We start from the raw sequence: 16,349 nt of genomic DNA, 5'->3' as shown, positions 1-16,349 counted from the left end.
GCCCAAGCTGTTTGAATCTTGGATCGAAAATTCGACTGAAAACCCTAAACGTTCCAATCGCCCCCAAAATAATACCCTAAGACCACCACAACCCCCCATCCCAAATCTCAACTCCTTTTCCTTCAAATCACCGTCGAATCCTTCAAATTTTGAATCAAAGGATCTGGCCAAAACCTTAATTGCTCCAAATCATGCCAAATTAACATCCTACAACCCTTACCCCTCTCTAAGCCCTAAGCAACCTTTATCCCTATCCAAATCGGTTCCTATTTGGCCGAATTTTAGATCCTAGATTCAAAAGCCCTAAAAGACCCCTGCCCGAATCGATTCAAGGTTTTAATGGATCTATTCTACATGAGTCGACTGTGTTTGATAAGAGCAGTTGACTCTTGTGGATTAGACCTATTGTTCGAAGTGTCCTGACTCCGACCAAGTTCTCCGACTCTAATTGTTCTGTTATAGGTAATTTTCTGAATTTTCTTTCTATCTTATCCTCTTTTTCCTTTTCCCCTGGCCATTCGTTTTTCTTTTCTTCTGTTTGACTTTCCGTTGAGTTTTATTCTATCTGTAAATTGCATATTTTAGGTTTTCTGTTAATCATGATGTTTTAGGTTTTGTTTTTAGGTTAGTTTATCTTGTTACTCAGTTTCTTCCGTGGTTTCATTTCTTTTCTTCTTTTCTAATTACATCTCTGACTAATTGCATGTTTAGGCTAATTTCAGATTTTTGTTCACATATTTAGTTTAAGTTAGAGTTTGTTGCTTGTGCATAAGTTTAACGATCTTCATTTGAATTTCATGTTTTAAAAAAAGCTTTCATACATGTTTGTTTCATTTTGTTAAATGTTCCAGATTATGTCCCTACAAATCGAGTCTGTTTTTAGTTTAAATTTTATTTGCTCAATGGTCTTTCCTTGGATTTTTTTGTGCGTGCTGATTTTGGCCCTAGGGTGTTAGTCTTGATTTGCCAACCATTAGAAACTCTAGGGACCTAAGTGAACATAGAAATTTTAAATAAAGGCTGTAATAAGCAGGTTTTAAAAGGGTATTTTAGGGTTTTCTGTCTTAAAAATATTAAAATACTCTAGAAACAGGGGCAACTCGCCTCATTTGGATAGTACAAAGTACTGAAACCAATGGGAAAAGACCAGTTGTCCCAATTCTGTTTAGAATATGCTGTTCATGGCTGAAGAATGATTCCATCAGCATAATGCCTTATATACCTCTATATATAGTACCTTCCATACAGAATTTCACACGGACTCAACACCATTCTCTGCAGAAAAAATTTCTTTCTTCTCTGAATTTCAGACTTAAGGAAATCTTAGAAAAACTTCAAAAAAAGAAAAAAAAAAAATCTCCTGCTGTTAACAAGCTGAAAATGAGTTGAAAAGAAGAATATTTTTATGTTTTTGTTGGGACTTTTGACTTTTCAAGTGGCATTCTGGTTTTGAAATTTTGGGGTTTCTTTAGTTTTGCTAAAGCTGTTTGGTCATTGCTGCTGCTTTCTGCTCCTGAACCTTTTCCAACAGTCTTACCCTCATTGCAGTTGTTATATCATTGCTCTGTCAAGGTATATGTAAATCTTTTCCTATTTTGACTGCTATGTAATTGAGACTTAAGATGAATATGAGTTGTTTTTCCTTGTTTGGCACTGTTCATGTATGTCTTGTTGAGTTTTGCATGTTGAAATTGCAATGGTGTTATGGCTGTTCTTTATCTCAAAAATGCTTGAATTTCTTTACCCCTAGTTTCTATAATAATGCTTTAACCTCTTTGATAGTGTTAATTCTTTCCTGCTAGTATGCGTTGCTTTTATTCTTGCAATGATTAGTCCATATGTTCAAGCTTTCCCCTTCTCAAAACCAGGCTGGTTCATTGAGCCTGACCCCTACATGGTCAGGTCCATAGACTAAGCCTCCCTTTTTTTCACTCCCTTTGAGTTCATTTTAGCACTTCACCAAAGCAGCCTGCCATGATTTTGAGCTTGAAACTTGTGGTGTTTCATGTGTTTAACACTTAACATGGTTAAACTCATGAATCGTTACTGTTTTCTGCATTAGGTGTATAAGTGTTGGGCCTGACAGTATAGAATGTTAGTATAACTGAAGTAGTTTTTTATGAATTTGACTTTTTCACATGGTTAGATCCATAAAAAAAATACTTAGAAAACAGAGGTTGATTTGGTAGTAAGAAACTTCAGGTTGGGAGTCTAAGAACAACTTGTGAAAAGCAGCTCAGTAGCTGACCTCTTGCAGATCTCATGCTTTGGTCTTGAAGAAATTGATGGAAGGAATTTCAAACCAGAAGAAGCTTTCAATTTTTTGTACTTCTTTACTTTTCTTTTAGAATTTCCTTTAGATAATAGCTGTTAGGATACTGATTAAAGGCTTCAATGTATAAATTATGGGACTTTCAATGCTGTAAATGGACTGTTAATTTTAACTTAAGCTCGATTATCAGTAGGCTTACAGTAGTAAATTTTCTTTGTTTGGTGCAATGAATATGTTTGGGAGATGTATGTGAATTTCGAACTAGGTTGCAATTGCAAGCAGACTCAAGTATTGGGCTCATTCAAGCAAGTCTGACCTGGGCCATTGGGCCTAGGCAGTTGGATTCCAGCTTCAACCTAGTATCAGTTGTATACATATCTCATGTGTCTTGCAATTTAATATGATAGAATTAATTTTCGAACCAGTCTTGTCTTGGTTTTTCTTCCAAAGAATGGTTTCATTTTTAGCTTTTTACTTCATTAATTCATATAGATAGGGTGAAAGGTGGATAGGCTCAAATTAGAGAATGTATCCTTCTGGGCCCGCCTGAAGTTGAGCCCAATGTGGGTCACTTGATTCGAATCCGTCAATAATGCCCAAGATCCCTTTCAATTTTTGGGCCAATTGCGAGCCCAAATACCAGCTCTCAAAGCTGATTCGTTAGCAGGCTTTTACTGGCCCATTCCCCTTGTCCCAAAACAATTAAAAACCCTTCATAATGAGTTAGCCGTTGTTAAGCTTAAATTAAGTCTCAAATAGGAATATCCTAGGTGACCTTAATTGAATAAGTTTTTTTTTCTTTCTAAAAAACCATTTGAGGTGTGCCATGTTTAAAACCCATAACATATGGCCCTCATAACCTTAATTAAAATTTGTGAATTTGAGGTGTGCCATGATAAACTAAGTCCATGGCCCTCGTATAATTAGTAATAACTCTTTAAGATCGAGGTGTGCCATTATTAAGTTTTTTATGGCCCTCGCAAACCTCTTATTAATTTGAACCATTGTAGTTTGCTTTAGGCCCGATTTAGATTAGTATTGCGATTATATATACGCCCGCGTAATATGATTGCAAATTTAACTCTAAAAAGACTCGAGGAATGCGTTCGCGCAACTTCAACCAAACTTTCTTAATAAATCAACAAAAGCGTTATTAATCGTGGATACGTTCGCGTGACATGATTTTGACGCGCCAAAAAAAAGAGAGTATACGTACGCGTAACTCAATTCTTTAGTTACGCATAATTTAAGTGATTTAAAAGTAGTATAGAGTTAAATGCACATAGGTTCTAAAAATGAGTAGTTAAACAACTTAAGCCAAATAATAATCACTAAGCGACCGTGCTAGAACCACGGAACCCGGGAATGCCTAACACCTTCTCTCGGGTTAACAGAATTCCTTATCTAGAATTTCTGATTCGCAGACCTTTAAATAAAAATCGAAATTTCCTCGATTTGGGATTTTAAAATAAATCGGTGACTTGGGACACCAAATAAACTATTCCAAGTGGCGACTCTGATAAATTAAATAATCTTATTTCGAATAATGTCGCTTTAATTGGAAAAACTCCCTTATATACCCCTCGGGTGTATAAAAAGGAGGTGTGACAGTGATAATATATGAACACAGTCATTGGGGTTTAAAATAAAAAAAATAAAAAATAAAAAAGCCACCATGTGGCTTCACATTAAAAAAAAAAAAAAAAAACATGCATACGAGTACAAAAGTTGAGAGGTAGGCCGAATCATAACTAAGTAAAATTGGAATTAACAGAATGCCTCATACCCTAATTGGATTTAAAGTTGAGGCTCGAACCCAACATCCTACCCTCAAAAGTGGCATGAAACTAAAGCAAGTTTAAACGATTCTCAGATTGATCAAAAACTGATTAATTAGTACAAAGTTCCACCTAGGTTGGTTACCATGACAACAGATCTCAAGGACTTGAGAGTAATTAAAATTAGGATAACGAGAAGCCTTTTTTCCGCTAAATTCGGAATAGGGGTGGTTGTGCAAGAAACAGACGAAAAGATATTAAGCAAGGGTGAGGTCAAGAGAGAGATTATTGACATCAAAACTGGCAGATGGCTCTAAGGACATGGTGCTGCTGGAGATATCTTCCTCTTCTGCAGATGGACTCTTATTTGACAAACTGCTAGCTTCTCCTACCACTTTATTCCTGTTGCCAATATCCTGCAAAAAGCAGAAGAAATCTAATTAGTTAAGTAGTCATATGTACCAATCTTATAATGCTTCCAATTTACTGTATCAAGTTAAAGAATTATAAACATATTTCGCTAATTACTTGAACACTGCAGCCATTGAAGAAATCCCTGAACATGATGGAATAATTAGACTTTCCTTCCAATCCCATGATCTTATTTTCCTTGCTCTCTTGCATATGTTTCCTGTAAAAGGACCTAGGTAAGCAAGAACGCACTTATATATTTACAATAGCAGTGTAAAGAATTTTTATACCATCATTGTAATTTAATATGTTACAGCTGATTACATGTCTCTTATTTTAAGTTACTAGCTTAGTTTACTTGTTAATGAGCTAATTAAGCAAGCGTCTAAGTTATATAATGCAGCTCATAAAAATTATTCACGCTACTAGGTGCATAGAAATTAAATCAAATTCAGTATTTCTCCTATAACTTTTCATAGAAAATGGAATTTAATTACATGAATTCATAGATGAGAAAAAAGAAAGACAATTTGAGAAGTTAATTAGACGAACCATGCAGGAGGCAAAATAGAGGCAAGCTCCGCATAATTACTGGTTACATTACTCAAAGGATGAGCACCAAAGAAGGCTTTGTCATTAATATTGTAGTAGTGATGATAGTTCCCATTGGCTGCACCAATATCCATTCTATTCCTTTTACTCCCATTTGCAGCTTCTGCTTCAGCTGTAACAAAACAAAAAAAAAATGAATTTTTAACCTATATAAATAATTACATTTGGAGATGTTGTGAATCTTATGAGCTTACCTCTCTCAGATTTTAATTCCTGCTGGTATATATTATGCATATTCTAAATTTCTCAATCTTACCTAGTACTTTCTTAATTATTGATAAATTAAACATATATAAACTAAATTCAATTGACTCCGGTTCATGAGATAATAAAACCAAGTTTCAATCTGGCCACACAGTTCCATGTATAAAGACAAGAAAGAATTTAAAAAGAAGAAGCCCAAATGAAAAAAAGTTAGTTTGAAGCTGAACTCGTTCACATATATAATACATACACAAAACATATAAATAAAATTTAGTTTGATCAAAAGAAATTAAATGCATACCTTGTATCATCTGTTCATGCTTCATGCTTCTGTACATCTATTCATATCAAAATAGATGTTAAAGCTACAGATATGAAACAAAAAAGAGAAAATAAACAGAAGCAAAAAGTTGGTTTTCCAATTAACCCTAGAGATTAAAAGCTAGACTCTAACCTGAAGGTGACTTTTTACGTGAGATATTGTCAGGCCCTTCACATCCATCAACTGTAGCACCATCTTTGGTGTTGCTCCTAAATTAATTAAACACGAGAAGTTTTATTTTGTGTGTCCTACAACTATAGTTGACATTAGTTGTGTGAGACCCTTTTTTGTCTCACAAATTTATGGACCTCAATCTTACACTTTTGAGTCTACAAAAATAAAACTATGAGATAAAAAAAATGTCTCATACAACTAGTGTCGGTTGTATAAGACACAAAATAAAATTTTCCATTAAACCCACCATATCAACTAATAGGAAATACTAATAGCCAAGAATAGAAAGAGACATATCTTTTTCCTATAGTAATTTTGGAAATTAATTAACCTTTCTCCTAAAGTCATCATAGGTCCACTCCTCTTAAATGAAAAAAGGATTGTAAATACTTAATTAAGAAAGGAAATGCCCCTTTTTCATACACTTCTATATATAGCTAGCTCATTCAAATGCATGTAATTTTCATGCAAGCTGAAAAGGGAAAAAGAGAGGTAGCGTACGATCTTCTCCACCAAGTGTCTCAACAGCATGCACAAATCTGCGATGAAGATCTTGCGTCCATCGGAGTCTTGGCATTTTGGATCTAACATATGGTCTTACCCCTCCAGATTTATTGCTATGATCTTTCATAGGAGTATTATTTTCAATGGATAAAGAAGTAGAATTTTTAGAAGAGCTTTCAGAGAATTCTAACGGCTCCTTCATCATGGTAAAAAGGTGTTGGGAAGATGGAGGTAGGCTGGGGAAAGGAGTTATGGTCTGTGCTACAACAAAAAGAGAATAAATATTGGTGAGTCTGTTGTCATGTTTGTCTACTTCTGCTGGCTTTTAGAAGAAGGAATTTCTTATAAAAAAATATAATTGAGTTCTTGAAGAGTTTATTATATTCTTTTGAATTTTGATTATGAAGTTGAAATTTTCTCACGGAATTTCAGAAACTCTAGTGATATGTTCAGCATTTCACTCATTATTAAATGAAAATAATGAAAGAGCGAGGACAAGGAAAAAAAGGAGAAAAATAATTCCCCAGAAAAGATACTCTGATTGATGGTGGTCTTATTTAATGGGACATTCTTTGTTTGAAGTCAGTATCAAAAAATTCGTATGCCCACTATATATTCAACTGGCTGTTTAACTTAGTAATGATCGAACTCATAAGACTTGCTAAAAGACAAGTGTGAGAAAACCTCTTTTGGCATTTGGTGAAGCCCTTCAGAAGTCCGTTACGAACAAGAATACAAGCGTGTACATGAGTTATCCAAGTGTTTGTTTCTCAAGGTTTTGATATACAAATAATTTCCCAAAATTATGCGACTTCATATTTCTCAATATTATCTCTTCTTTTTGCTCTCTGGTTATAATAAAAGTTTTTGGGATGAACTGATAGTCAGAAATAGTGTCAAACAAAGTGGAACGAAATGAATATGGAAAAGTACAGCAGTATTCTCCTTTCTTGAGCAGTTGGCAGAGCAAATTTAATTAACTTATTTACGAACAAAAATGACGAGTAGTGAAGTAATGCCAAAGAAGGAAAAGATGAGGCTGACATAGGCAAATGTATATCTTCAAGGAAACATAGCAATGGTAATACTAACACATATACCGGCTGAAAAACTTAATTTAGCTTATTTTACGAACAAGAATGACGAGTCTTGAAGTGATGCTAAAGGAGGAAAAGATAAGGCTGACATAGGCAAATGTATGTCCTCAAGGAAACATGCCAAATACCCCACAATTCTCCAATTCCTCGTTTCGCAGACCATAACTCCCTCTCATCCGCAAAGTAGTTTTACTTTTTTTTATTATTATTATTTTTTTGCACATAGCCTCATTTACATTAATTTCCTTGGCTAGACGGAACACAAGAATTAATGACGCACAATGACATATTCAAAAGTTTCTTTATCTGTGGCTCCTTCGTGATAACTTCTTTGAATGAATGAGGAGAGCGTTCATTAAGATCTTAATATATCAAAGTATGTTCGTGGTATTTTTGGACGATGACACGTTAGACTTTCCACATCATTGTTCCAAAATTCTAAGTGTATTACATCGGCATGGGTGGATGGATGGAATTTGGGAGAAATCCATTCCCAAATTCCATTCACGGCCAAAGATGGCCGAATGTAGCCAAAATTTGGTACGTATTTGGACAAAGAATTCGGGATGAAAACGGGAAGAGAGTGGTTTTAGAAAATAGGGGGAATATTCTCTAGAAGGACTTGGCAGAGACATGGACAAGTGTTTGAGAAAATTTGTAAGCTTTTTGGTGTTTCTCTAACTTTATTAGAGTAGTAGTTTTGAATTATGGGGAACAAGCCAAAGGGAGGTGTGGACGTTATGTGTGAACGCAGAACCAGATCCTTTTGATTACGCAGCTGAAAAATTCTCACTGAATTTCAGAAACTCTTGGGATAAGTTCAACCTTGAATTCATTATTGGATGAAAATAGTGAAAGAGAACAAAGAAAAAGGAAAACATTGAAGAACAATTTTGCATAAAAGTTCTCATTGATGATAGTGTTACTTTTCAGGACATACTTTGTTTGAAGTCAGTATCAAAACATTCTTGTGTCCTCACATGACATACATCTACCAAGAAATCATAAGGAGCATGCACCCTCTACCTCAAAAGGTTCTGATTGATGATAGTTTTAAAATAAGTCATAATTTATATATAGTACCCACTTAAATGGCTCAAAGAGATGGCATTAATGGCTATTGATCACTGGTTGTTTAACTTAGAAATGATCGACCTCACAGGATTAGCTAAAAGACAAGTGTGAGAAAACTCTTTTTGGCATTTTGGTGAAGTCTTCAGAAGTACGTTACGAACATATTAAAGACTGGAAGTGTACATGTAATTAAACAAGTGCAGTGTTTCTTTTCTCTGTTCCTTTTACACCCTTGGTGTGTTATGACTTATGAATAATAATAATAATAATAATAATAATAATAATAATAATAATAATAATAATAATAATAATAATAATAATAATAATAATCTCATCCAAATGGTAGTTTTACCTTTTTCGTACATAACCACCGGCGTAAAAATTTCGTTATGTGTGGCTCATTCGTGATAACTTCTTTGAATAAACTAGCAGTTCAATCATTAAATAGGACTTCAACTTACCAAATCATGTTCAGCCATCACTCTGGCTAAGTTTCATTACATGTAGTTCATTCCGTGATAATTTCTCCTAATAAACATGTTGATCGGTCATTAGATCAGAGGTACTTTTTCTAGTTTGGCTCCACCACAAGACTCTTGTTCATAGTCATTTGTCCAGGAGCAATGGGATTAAGAACTTACTAAATAAAGATATACTCTTCCTTTGAAGTAAAGAAGTTATTCCCTGCTTATCTATTTGGCATTTAACCAAAAATTTGGAGAAAAAAATGAAATGTGAAATGATACATTCCATCAATTGCAACAACAGAAAATAGGATACATATCATATAGAAAGAGAAGAAGAGACTATAAGTCATAGCTCAAACTCAGCGTCTTCACTCTTCCCAGATTAATCTTTCCCTTGGTTTACACGATATAAGCCGGTCACCCTCTCGTGACGGAAAATTAGAAATATTACTGTTTCAAAGAGGCCTAGTGTGGTGATGTCTAGCTCGGCCACAAAGGAGAGCATTCTTTGGTATTGGAAGTTCATCTCTCCAAGAATTTGATGGGGAGTAAACTCTTAAGTAGAATTGCTGTCCCAAATACCTCCTTGACCAATCCTCAGACCGTATGTTCCACATTCCTACATTATCCAATGCCATGTATATTGCAGTCCATGACTTGGGGTAAACCTGAATTACATCAAACAGATACATTGGAACATAAGTTTAAGGATGTTTTGGTATAGAGCAAAGTTGAGATTATGTGCACTATCATACTAAAAGTTTTGACAAACCTGAGTGGTGCAACGTGCAACTGTGTCCCTTAAGTTGTAGTGCGATCTGCTCGCTGGAGTCCATTGTCCACCATTCATACTGTTCATTCACAAAGATAAAGAATCAAGAGGAGTAAATGTGTAACTCAGACAAGGAGAAGTTTTCTTGTTTCTTAACAAGTATGATGATAATGAGATGATTTACCCGACAACAAAGAAAGAATAGCCATCAATGTGCCATGACTGGACAGAGTTCTCCCAATTTTGGAAAACGATCTCAACGTAAGATCTGAAGTTAGCAGCCATAACAGGGGTTCCAAGATAACCATTTCCATTGTAAGGCTGGTCAGAGATGCCACCAAGGTTAAAGACTCCTCCAATTTTGAAGTAATCAGCCAGCTTTAATGGTGTGTCCGGATCAACATACGAGACACTGTTGACAGCATATCTCTGTTTGCCGTTTATATATGGGGCAGAGTTGGCAAGAATGATTGTACGCGAAGGCTTGATCAACCCATAATGATAAGAACCTTGAGGATTTGGCCTTGGTCCACTTGCAGTTAGATTCCAACTGATTTGACAAAACAACCAAAGAAGAGTTTTTTGAGATGTTAGAATGAAAGTGATACTTACTAAGCATTCATGTATCAATTTTTCTTCGTTCCATCTATGCAAAATGTGCCTTTGTTTGGAACAAGATAAATAACTTCAGTTCTTCCAACGAGTATCTTATAAGCAGATTTCTACCAATAGTTTAACTAACCATATGAAGTAATGACTTATCTTTTCAACATGAAAGTTAGACATAACAAAGATGTATTACCGTATGGATCTGGCCTGATAAATGGACCAATTAATTTGAGTAGTAGGCCCTCCAGGGACAGGTCCAGAGACTTTTGTCCATGAGTTGCTGTAGTGAAGAACAGCAGTGGTGGTTAGGACTCGTCTAGTAAAGCGTGAAGAAACCACGACATAGTAGTCATTGGGAGGCTGGTTAGCAGTGACTAAAACTGAATAAGACTGTCCTAAATGGATGTCAAGTGAAGTGTAGGAGGTTTGGAGTGTATGTGATCCTTCAACTTCAACCAGTTTCATTGTGTGCCCTTGAATTCTGAAATTAATTGATGTTGCCATCCCCACATTAGATATCCTGAACCTGTATGTCTTACCTGCACAATGAGTTGGAGAACTAAGGTTTCTGAAGCTGAAACATTAACAAGACAAGGCACAGTAAAAACAAGATTATTGTAATCAGACTAAGTTAGCAATTTTCAGTTAGAAACCTTGATCAACTGTAAATGTGTATCCATTCCATCCGCGACCATTGATAATAAGACCATCAGGTAAGGGAAGATTATGACCACTATCTAAAATGTACTTCAGTTGCTGCAAGAATCAAATCCCCATGTAAATTTAGCACCAAAATATTATTGTAAAGGTAACAACAAATATGATAATTAAGCCAAACAGATGGGGCTTACCCTGTGACTTCTCTTGTACAAGTCTCCAGCAAGTACAGTGAAATCATGAGCAGGTGGAGGGAAAGGTACTGGAATTCGAGGACGACTATAGACTCGGATGGCACCATATCCCCCAGCTGCCTTGTGCATAGCAAGTGATGGGAAGTAGAAATAACTACCTATTTGGTCTTTTGCTTGGAGGGTATAAGTGAAGTTTTTCCCAGGTGGAATTGGACAAGTTGTGCCATAAACTCCATTTTGCCATGAGTTTCTCCTTTGTTGTAAACCATTCCTGAAACAATTGCCAACAAATCTGAATTGTCAGAAGCAACAAAAGGGAAAGTGCCAATGGAATAATTCTTGAGTTAGTCCATACCAATGAACTCATAAAATTATTGCTAACTACTCTATAGAGAAGATACAGGAAAAGGTTGTCATGTGACCAATGGTTGCTATTAACATAGACCAATTTAATTTGTTATACCAATTTAATCTATGGTACACTGCAAGACTAACCTATGCAGCAAGAGATTTAGAGTAAATGAAAGAAGCTAAGATGAACTATACCAGCTTATTTCTAGTTGTTACAGAAATGTAATCAATTCAGCTCTTTCTGCAATAAATCTTCGATTTTTCCTTCAATTACTTCTACTTCCTCTCCATTTTCAATATGTATGTATGGTAATTTACACACAAAATTTGTATCAGGGTGAATTGCGTAAACGACATTATCTAAAAGTTTAAATTGTTGAAGGCATGTTTCTTTTTCCCTTGTACCAAGTATATGTAAAAAATTTACTAGTGGTCACTAGTAAAATTCGAACCGAAAATCTTTACCTGAGTTAATACTATGTTGATTGCATGCTTATACGTATTTTTTTTTTTACTACGTAGTATTTATTTTAAGGTCTACAATATATCCTTGAAAGATTTCTTTGGTGCTCAGCATTGATTGGTCATTGCACAATCTGGTGGAATTAGACTTTTTAGCCTTCATTCAGCCGAAGATAGCGCTAATAACTATTCACTTTCCTCAATAATGCTACTTAATAAAATACATCACGTAGGCCCTACAGAAAGACATGCCACTTTCTCTCTCTGTCCTCTAGATGTGTGGCTCATTGTATTCCACATATAATATTTCATGTCAGAGATCTAGCACGTGGGTAATGGGTTTATTTGATGTACCAAAGTATTGTACCCCAACCATATTAACTCCATGTCTCAAAGAATCTTGCTCATTTAAGTTCCAAAAAAGGAGATGAAAGATAGTATATTAAGTTTCTTTTATAACATTATTATTGTCTGTGGGTGCACATCTTGACTGGGAGTATCTAACTAGATCATATTAATCTCTTTTTCTTTTTTAAGATGAAAGTATCATGACCGCACACCTCCACTATTTGATCGGACATGTGCTACTTCTTACCAGCTCGGACATGTGCTACTTCCTACCAGCTCGGAAAAATAATGCTGTCCATCAAAATTTAGGCAAATTGAAAAAAAATCACCTAAACTTTCTTTGTCTACGTGAGATTTGAATCTTGGTCATTCTATAAATTTTTATCAATTGTATTGACCATTAGATGCTACACATTGTTTTAAAAGGCTTTTTTGGGACTCGCCTTGGGCGGAGCACTATCAAAACACCTTGAGACTCGTGTGTGGGGCTTAATTCTTTGAGGCTTACATTCCCAAGCACCCGACGGTGCGCCCTAAACACGCCTAACGCTCAACGCTCGGGACTCGCCCAACAGTTCCTATGCAAATCATGTGTTCGATTCACTAATTTGCACTGTTAACTATCAAAATTCTTTAACAAATGAATGATTAAAGTTCTTTATATCTATATAGAAATATGAAAATTGTGAATAATTCAAATAACGAAATATATTATTGCATACTTACTAATTGAAAACAACGTGAGGGTGAATATCATTTGAATATTTCTTCTAAAAATAGATAACCAAAATTTATATCTTTACTTGATATATCTTCATGTCTTAGTTCTATGTCTCTCAAAATTATCATAAATTTTAATAATACTAATTGAAAATAATTTTATAATTACTTATGAAGGAGTAATATTTTAAATTGAGTATTAAAGAATTTATTGTGTATTTACTTTTAAAGAGGTAAAATATGCAATTTGATAATATTTTTTAAGAAATTATAATTTTTAATTGTTTGAAAGTTAAGAGGTTGGAGTTAATTTATATTTCATAGTAACTTTAACAGTATTGTATTACTTATACTTGTAAAACATGCTAAATATTTTATTTTATATGAGTTTCTTTAATTCTTTTTAGTTATCTTGAACTTTTAGTTCATCTCTTTATATTTTATTGTGTTATAATGCTATATTATTTATTTATAAATTTTAAAAATTAAAGATCCGTGGGGCTTACGTCCCATGCCTCGAGGCTTTCGCCTCGCCTCGTATTAAGTGCCTTTTAAAACATTACTACATGAAAGCTAAGTTTGAGAACTAAAAATAAAAGGAGATAACAGGACTAGGACCTACTCACATGGACCAGCATACAAATGATTAAACGCGTCCAATTCCTACAGCTAATGTCTCAGTAGTAAACTAGACCAAAAAACACATCACCCCCTACAGACAAAACCCTACCCATCTCTTTCTTTCCAAGAACACCGTTTAGCTTTTCGCGAAAAGTTGCATTCCTTTGCTACAAAGATGTTCACTTTTCTATACTACTTTGATACACTCATATTAGGAATAACAGAAAACACTATGCACAAAAAAATGAGGAATAACATTTGAGACGAAAATAGTTTTATCAGAGACATTTCACTGTTCATGAAAATATATAGGAGGCGAAATATTGAATAGATCTGCATTAAAAAGAAGTTTTTGTGTTTGTATCTTAAAAAATGTCAATCGCATTGCTTAACATCCAACATGTTGTATCTTTTCTTTATCTGAATGGCATTAGTGATTAGGAAAGACAAAGGGAAAAACGAATACACTTTGATTAAAATCATACCAAGAAATGAGGAAAGGCTCATTCAAGTAGTTGTAGACACTGATAATCAAATTGTCATTTGTTACACAGTCAATCTGTGGCCCTGGAAACTGCCCATTAATCAAGATCCCCTGCCACCACCATTGTCATAACAGTGTTAAAATCACCTTAATAAGAATACATTATGAAGAATACTATGAGAAGAAGAATGAGATTTACCTGTTGTTTGACACCCAAAGGATAAATGTCTCCGTAAGTGATTTTCCAAGTGTAATACCGATAAGGATTGTCACAATATACACTTTGTAGAGTAACTAACACAAGAATAGTGAAAATGACAGAATGAACATTGTTCTTCTCCTTCATTATGTTACTTTTTAGTGTTTCTTTTTGTTTTTCTTGAAATTCTTGAAAAAGAAAATTAACTTTTTCCTGCTTCCCCTTCTTCTCCAAAATGGAAAAGCTGGAGGGAAAACAGTAGAAGAGAAAAAGGAAGGAGAAAGGAGCGCTTGTGAGTTGTCAGTGAGAGTGGACAAATATATTGATGAAGTAAGGACTTAGCCCCTGTCTGTCACCCTTTCACATGCAACTGGAATTCCTCATTTAAAATAATGTTAAAAAGGATAGCACGAACCCACCACAATAACAAGTTAATTGGAGTCTCGAAGACAGCAAATTAGGCATCTTTTCACCACGATGCAGTCCAGTAATAATAATGATACCAATTTAGATGTTTTGAGTTTAAATACTATAGAAGAACATTCAAAGATAAAACTTTTTGGCACAACTACAACTACAAATCTTGTCTCATTAGCAACACTTTAACTTTTGACATTGAAGTTTTACGGCCGGAGACGAAACTAGAATTTTAAGTTTATGAGTTTCGGATCCTAATTCTTTGAAGTTATTGGGTTCTAAATTAATAATTTATACATATTTAATTAAATTTCAAGACAAACACATAATTTGAACCAAATCTATCGGGTTCAGCCAAACCCCTACCCAACATTGTGGCTTCGTCTCTGATTACAGCATGGGTCAAATAGCTGAAATTCACCCCAAAATGATCATATCTCGGCAATTTTTGAGTTCCAAAGGTCAAAATAGAAAATCTAGCAGCCCAGGATACAATGGTGGTTCAACCGAGCACAATTTTTCTGCATATAGTTTAAATATATATATAAAAATTATTAAAATTTTAATAAATATTATATTTAAACTTATAATTTCAAAAATACAATAAATTCAATGTTAAAAACTTAAACTCATTAAATATAAATCTTGGATCCATCCTTGCTAGAGTATCAGGCAAAAATGATAGAAGACTTAGGTGATGTTCATGGATATAATACTTAATGTACTCAGCGGATATAATGTAGTCTTTTAAGTTTGAGTTTGTAGTTAAAATTTGTTCCCTGACAAGATGCTAAGATAAAAAAAAATTTGTTATTTGGCATCACAAAATCCCAAGTTTGATCAAGCATCAATTGTAGTGCACATGCATGCTCAATTGCTAATGCCAAGAATTCAAAAATCATCTTCTTGTGGGCTTCTTCGTATTTATGTTCTGTTCATCTCCTAAGAATTTCAATATTTATTTGGTGATAACAACTAACAATTGGTTGGAACATGTTGCCAATCATTAAAGTGGCGGTGAGATCTACTGCTTCATTTTAGATTTATTAGTGATCCAATTATTTATATTGCGATGGGATTCAAATAATTCTAAAAAGGTCACAGTTGGAAGTTTGAATCTATGGGTGTCAAATGGGCGGCCTGCACCAATTTTGGACGGGTCAAACAAATTGAGTCAACAATTGGGTGGGGTCATATGTTGCTTTTTATTTAATTATATAATTATTAAATAAGACTTTTTTCGTTTATTATGGTCACATATAACATATCAAACAAAAAAATAAATTTATTTCTAAGATATTTTGACAAAGTTTCTCATGGATTAATTTGGACTAAAAATCAACCCAACTTTAAATGGGTTGAGATGGGTTGGGTTAAAACGGGTTAAGTTCAATAAATGGGCGGGTCAATAAACAGCCCAACTTTAGATGGGTTAGGCAGGTCATTTGGGCTTGGGCCAAATTTGACAGCCCTATTTGAATCCATAACCTACAACATTTCTTGAACTCTTTTTTATTACTACGCTAGAAAGTTTGCCTGTGTTAATAAATTTTACTACACTAATAATCAACAAAAAGGTTATTTTTGGGTATTTACGACA

The 16,349-nt window shown here is 34.5% G+C and overlaps 2 protein-coding genes and 1 long non-coding RNA gene across 5 annotated transcripts; 1 reads left to right on the top strand and 2 right to left on the bottom strand.

Moving 5' to 3' along the window:
• Positions 1 to 1,186: 1,186 nt before the first annotated feature.
• Positions 1,187 to 2,480, top strand: LOC107783757 (uncharacterized). 2 transcript variants are annotated; one of them, XR_001647511.2, is made up of 2 exons: positions 1,187 to 1,572; positions 2,203 to 2,480. It is a non-coding gene; the product is annotated as an uncharacterized LOC107783757 (long non-coding RNA). The 2 variants fall into 2 exon arrangements; XR_012708093.1 differs by having other exon boundaries at positions 2,190 to 2,480.
• A 1,666-nt stretch (positions 2,481 to 4,146) lies between these two features.
• On the bottom strand, positions 4,147 to 7,062 carry LOC107783752 (transcription repressor KAN1-like). 2 transcript variants are annotated; one of them, XM_016604772.2, is made up of 6 exons: positions 6,275 to 7,060; positions 5,732 to 5,808; positions 5,579 to 5,615; positions 5,014 to 5,185; positions 4,579 to 4,681; positions 4,147 to 4,466 (listed from the first exon to the last, which is right to left on the bottom strand). In XM_016604772.2, the coding sequence occupies exons 1-6, from the start codon at positions 6,480 to 6,482 to the stop codon at positions 4,308 to 4,310; spliced, it is 756 nt and encodes a 251-aa protein (XP_016460258.1). In that variant the 5' UTR covers positions 6,483 to 7,060; the 3' UTR covers positions 4,147 to 4,307. The 2 variants fall into 2 exon arrangements, with proteins under 2 accessions (XP_016460258.1, XP_075106472.1); XM_075250371.1 differs by lacking the exons at positions 5,579 to 5,615; positions 5,732 to 5,808 and having other exon boundaries at positions 6,275 to 7,062.
• A 2,048-nt stretch (positions 7,063 to 9,110) lies between these two features.
• Positions 9,111 to 14,821, bottom strand: LOC107783759 (L-ascorbate oxidase homolog). The gene is made up of 8 exons (XM_016604781.2): positions 14,333 to 14,821; positions 14,135 to 14,244; positions 11,148 to 11,418; positions 10,950 to 11,052; positions 10,490 to 10,835; positions 9,872 to 10,237; positions 9,688 to 9,766; positions 9,111 to 9,583 (listed from the first exon to the last, which is right to left on the bottom strand). Exons 1-8 carry the CDS (start codon positions 14,477 to 14,479, stop codon positions 9,371 to 9,373), a joined length of 1,635 nt encoding a protein of 544 aa, XP_016460267.2. The 5' UTR covers positions 14,480 to 14,821; the 3' UTR covers positions 9,111 to 9,370.
• Between the last annotated feature and the right edge of the window lie 1,528 nt (positions 14,822 to 16,349).

The sequence above is a fragment of the Nicotiana tabacum genome, chromosome 3, assembly GCF_000715075.1.
Source record: "Nicotiana tabacum cultivar K326 chromosome 3, ASM71507v2, whole genome shotgun sequence".
Taxonomy (NCBI): Eukaryota; Viridiplantae; Streptophyta; class Magnoliopsida; order Solanales; family Solanaceae; genus Nicotiana; species Nicotiana tabacum.
Note: the sequence above shows the minus strand (reverse complement) of the source record. Positions and strands in the feature narration are given on the sequence as shown.

Coding starts and splice junctions, on each gene's coding strand:
- LOC107783752 (XM_016604772.2), bottom strand. CDS start 6,482: ATGATGAAGGAGCCGTTAGAATTCTCTGAAAGCTCTTCTAAAAATTCT. Junction 5,809..6,274: donor GACACTTGGTGGAGAAGATC/GTACGCTACCTC, acceptor TAATTAATTTAG/GAGCAACACCAAAGATGGTG. Junction 5,186..5,578: donor GCATGAACAGATGATACAAG/GTATGCATTTAA, acceptor GTTTTGTTACAG/CTGAAGCAGAAGCTGCAAAT.
- LOC107783759 (XM_016604781.2), bottom strand. CDS start 14,479: ATGAAGGAGAAGAACAATGTTCATTCTGTCATTTTCACTATTCTTGTG. Junction 11,419..14,134: donor GAGCCTTTCCTCATTTCTTG/GTATGATTTTAA, acceptor CAATTGTTTCAG/GAATGGTTTACAACAAAGGA. Junction 9,584..9,687: donor TTGCACGTTGCACCACTCAG/GTTTGTCAAAAC, acceptor GATGTAATTCAG/GTTTACCCCAAGTCATGGAC.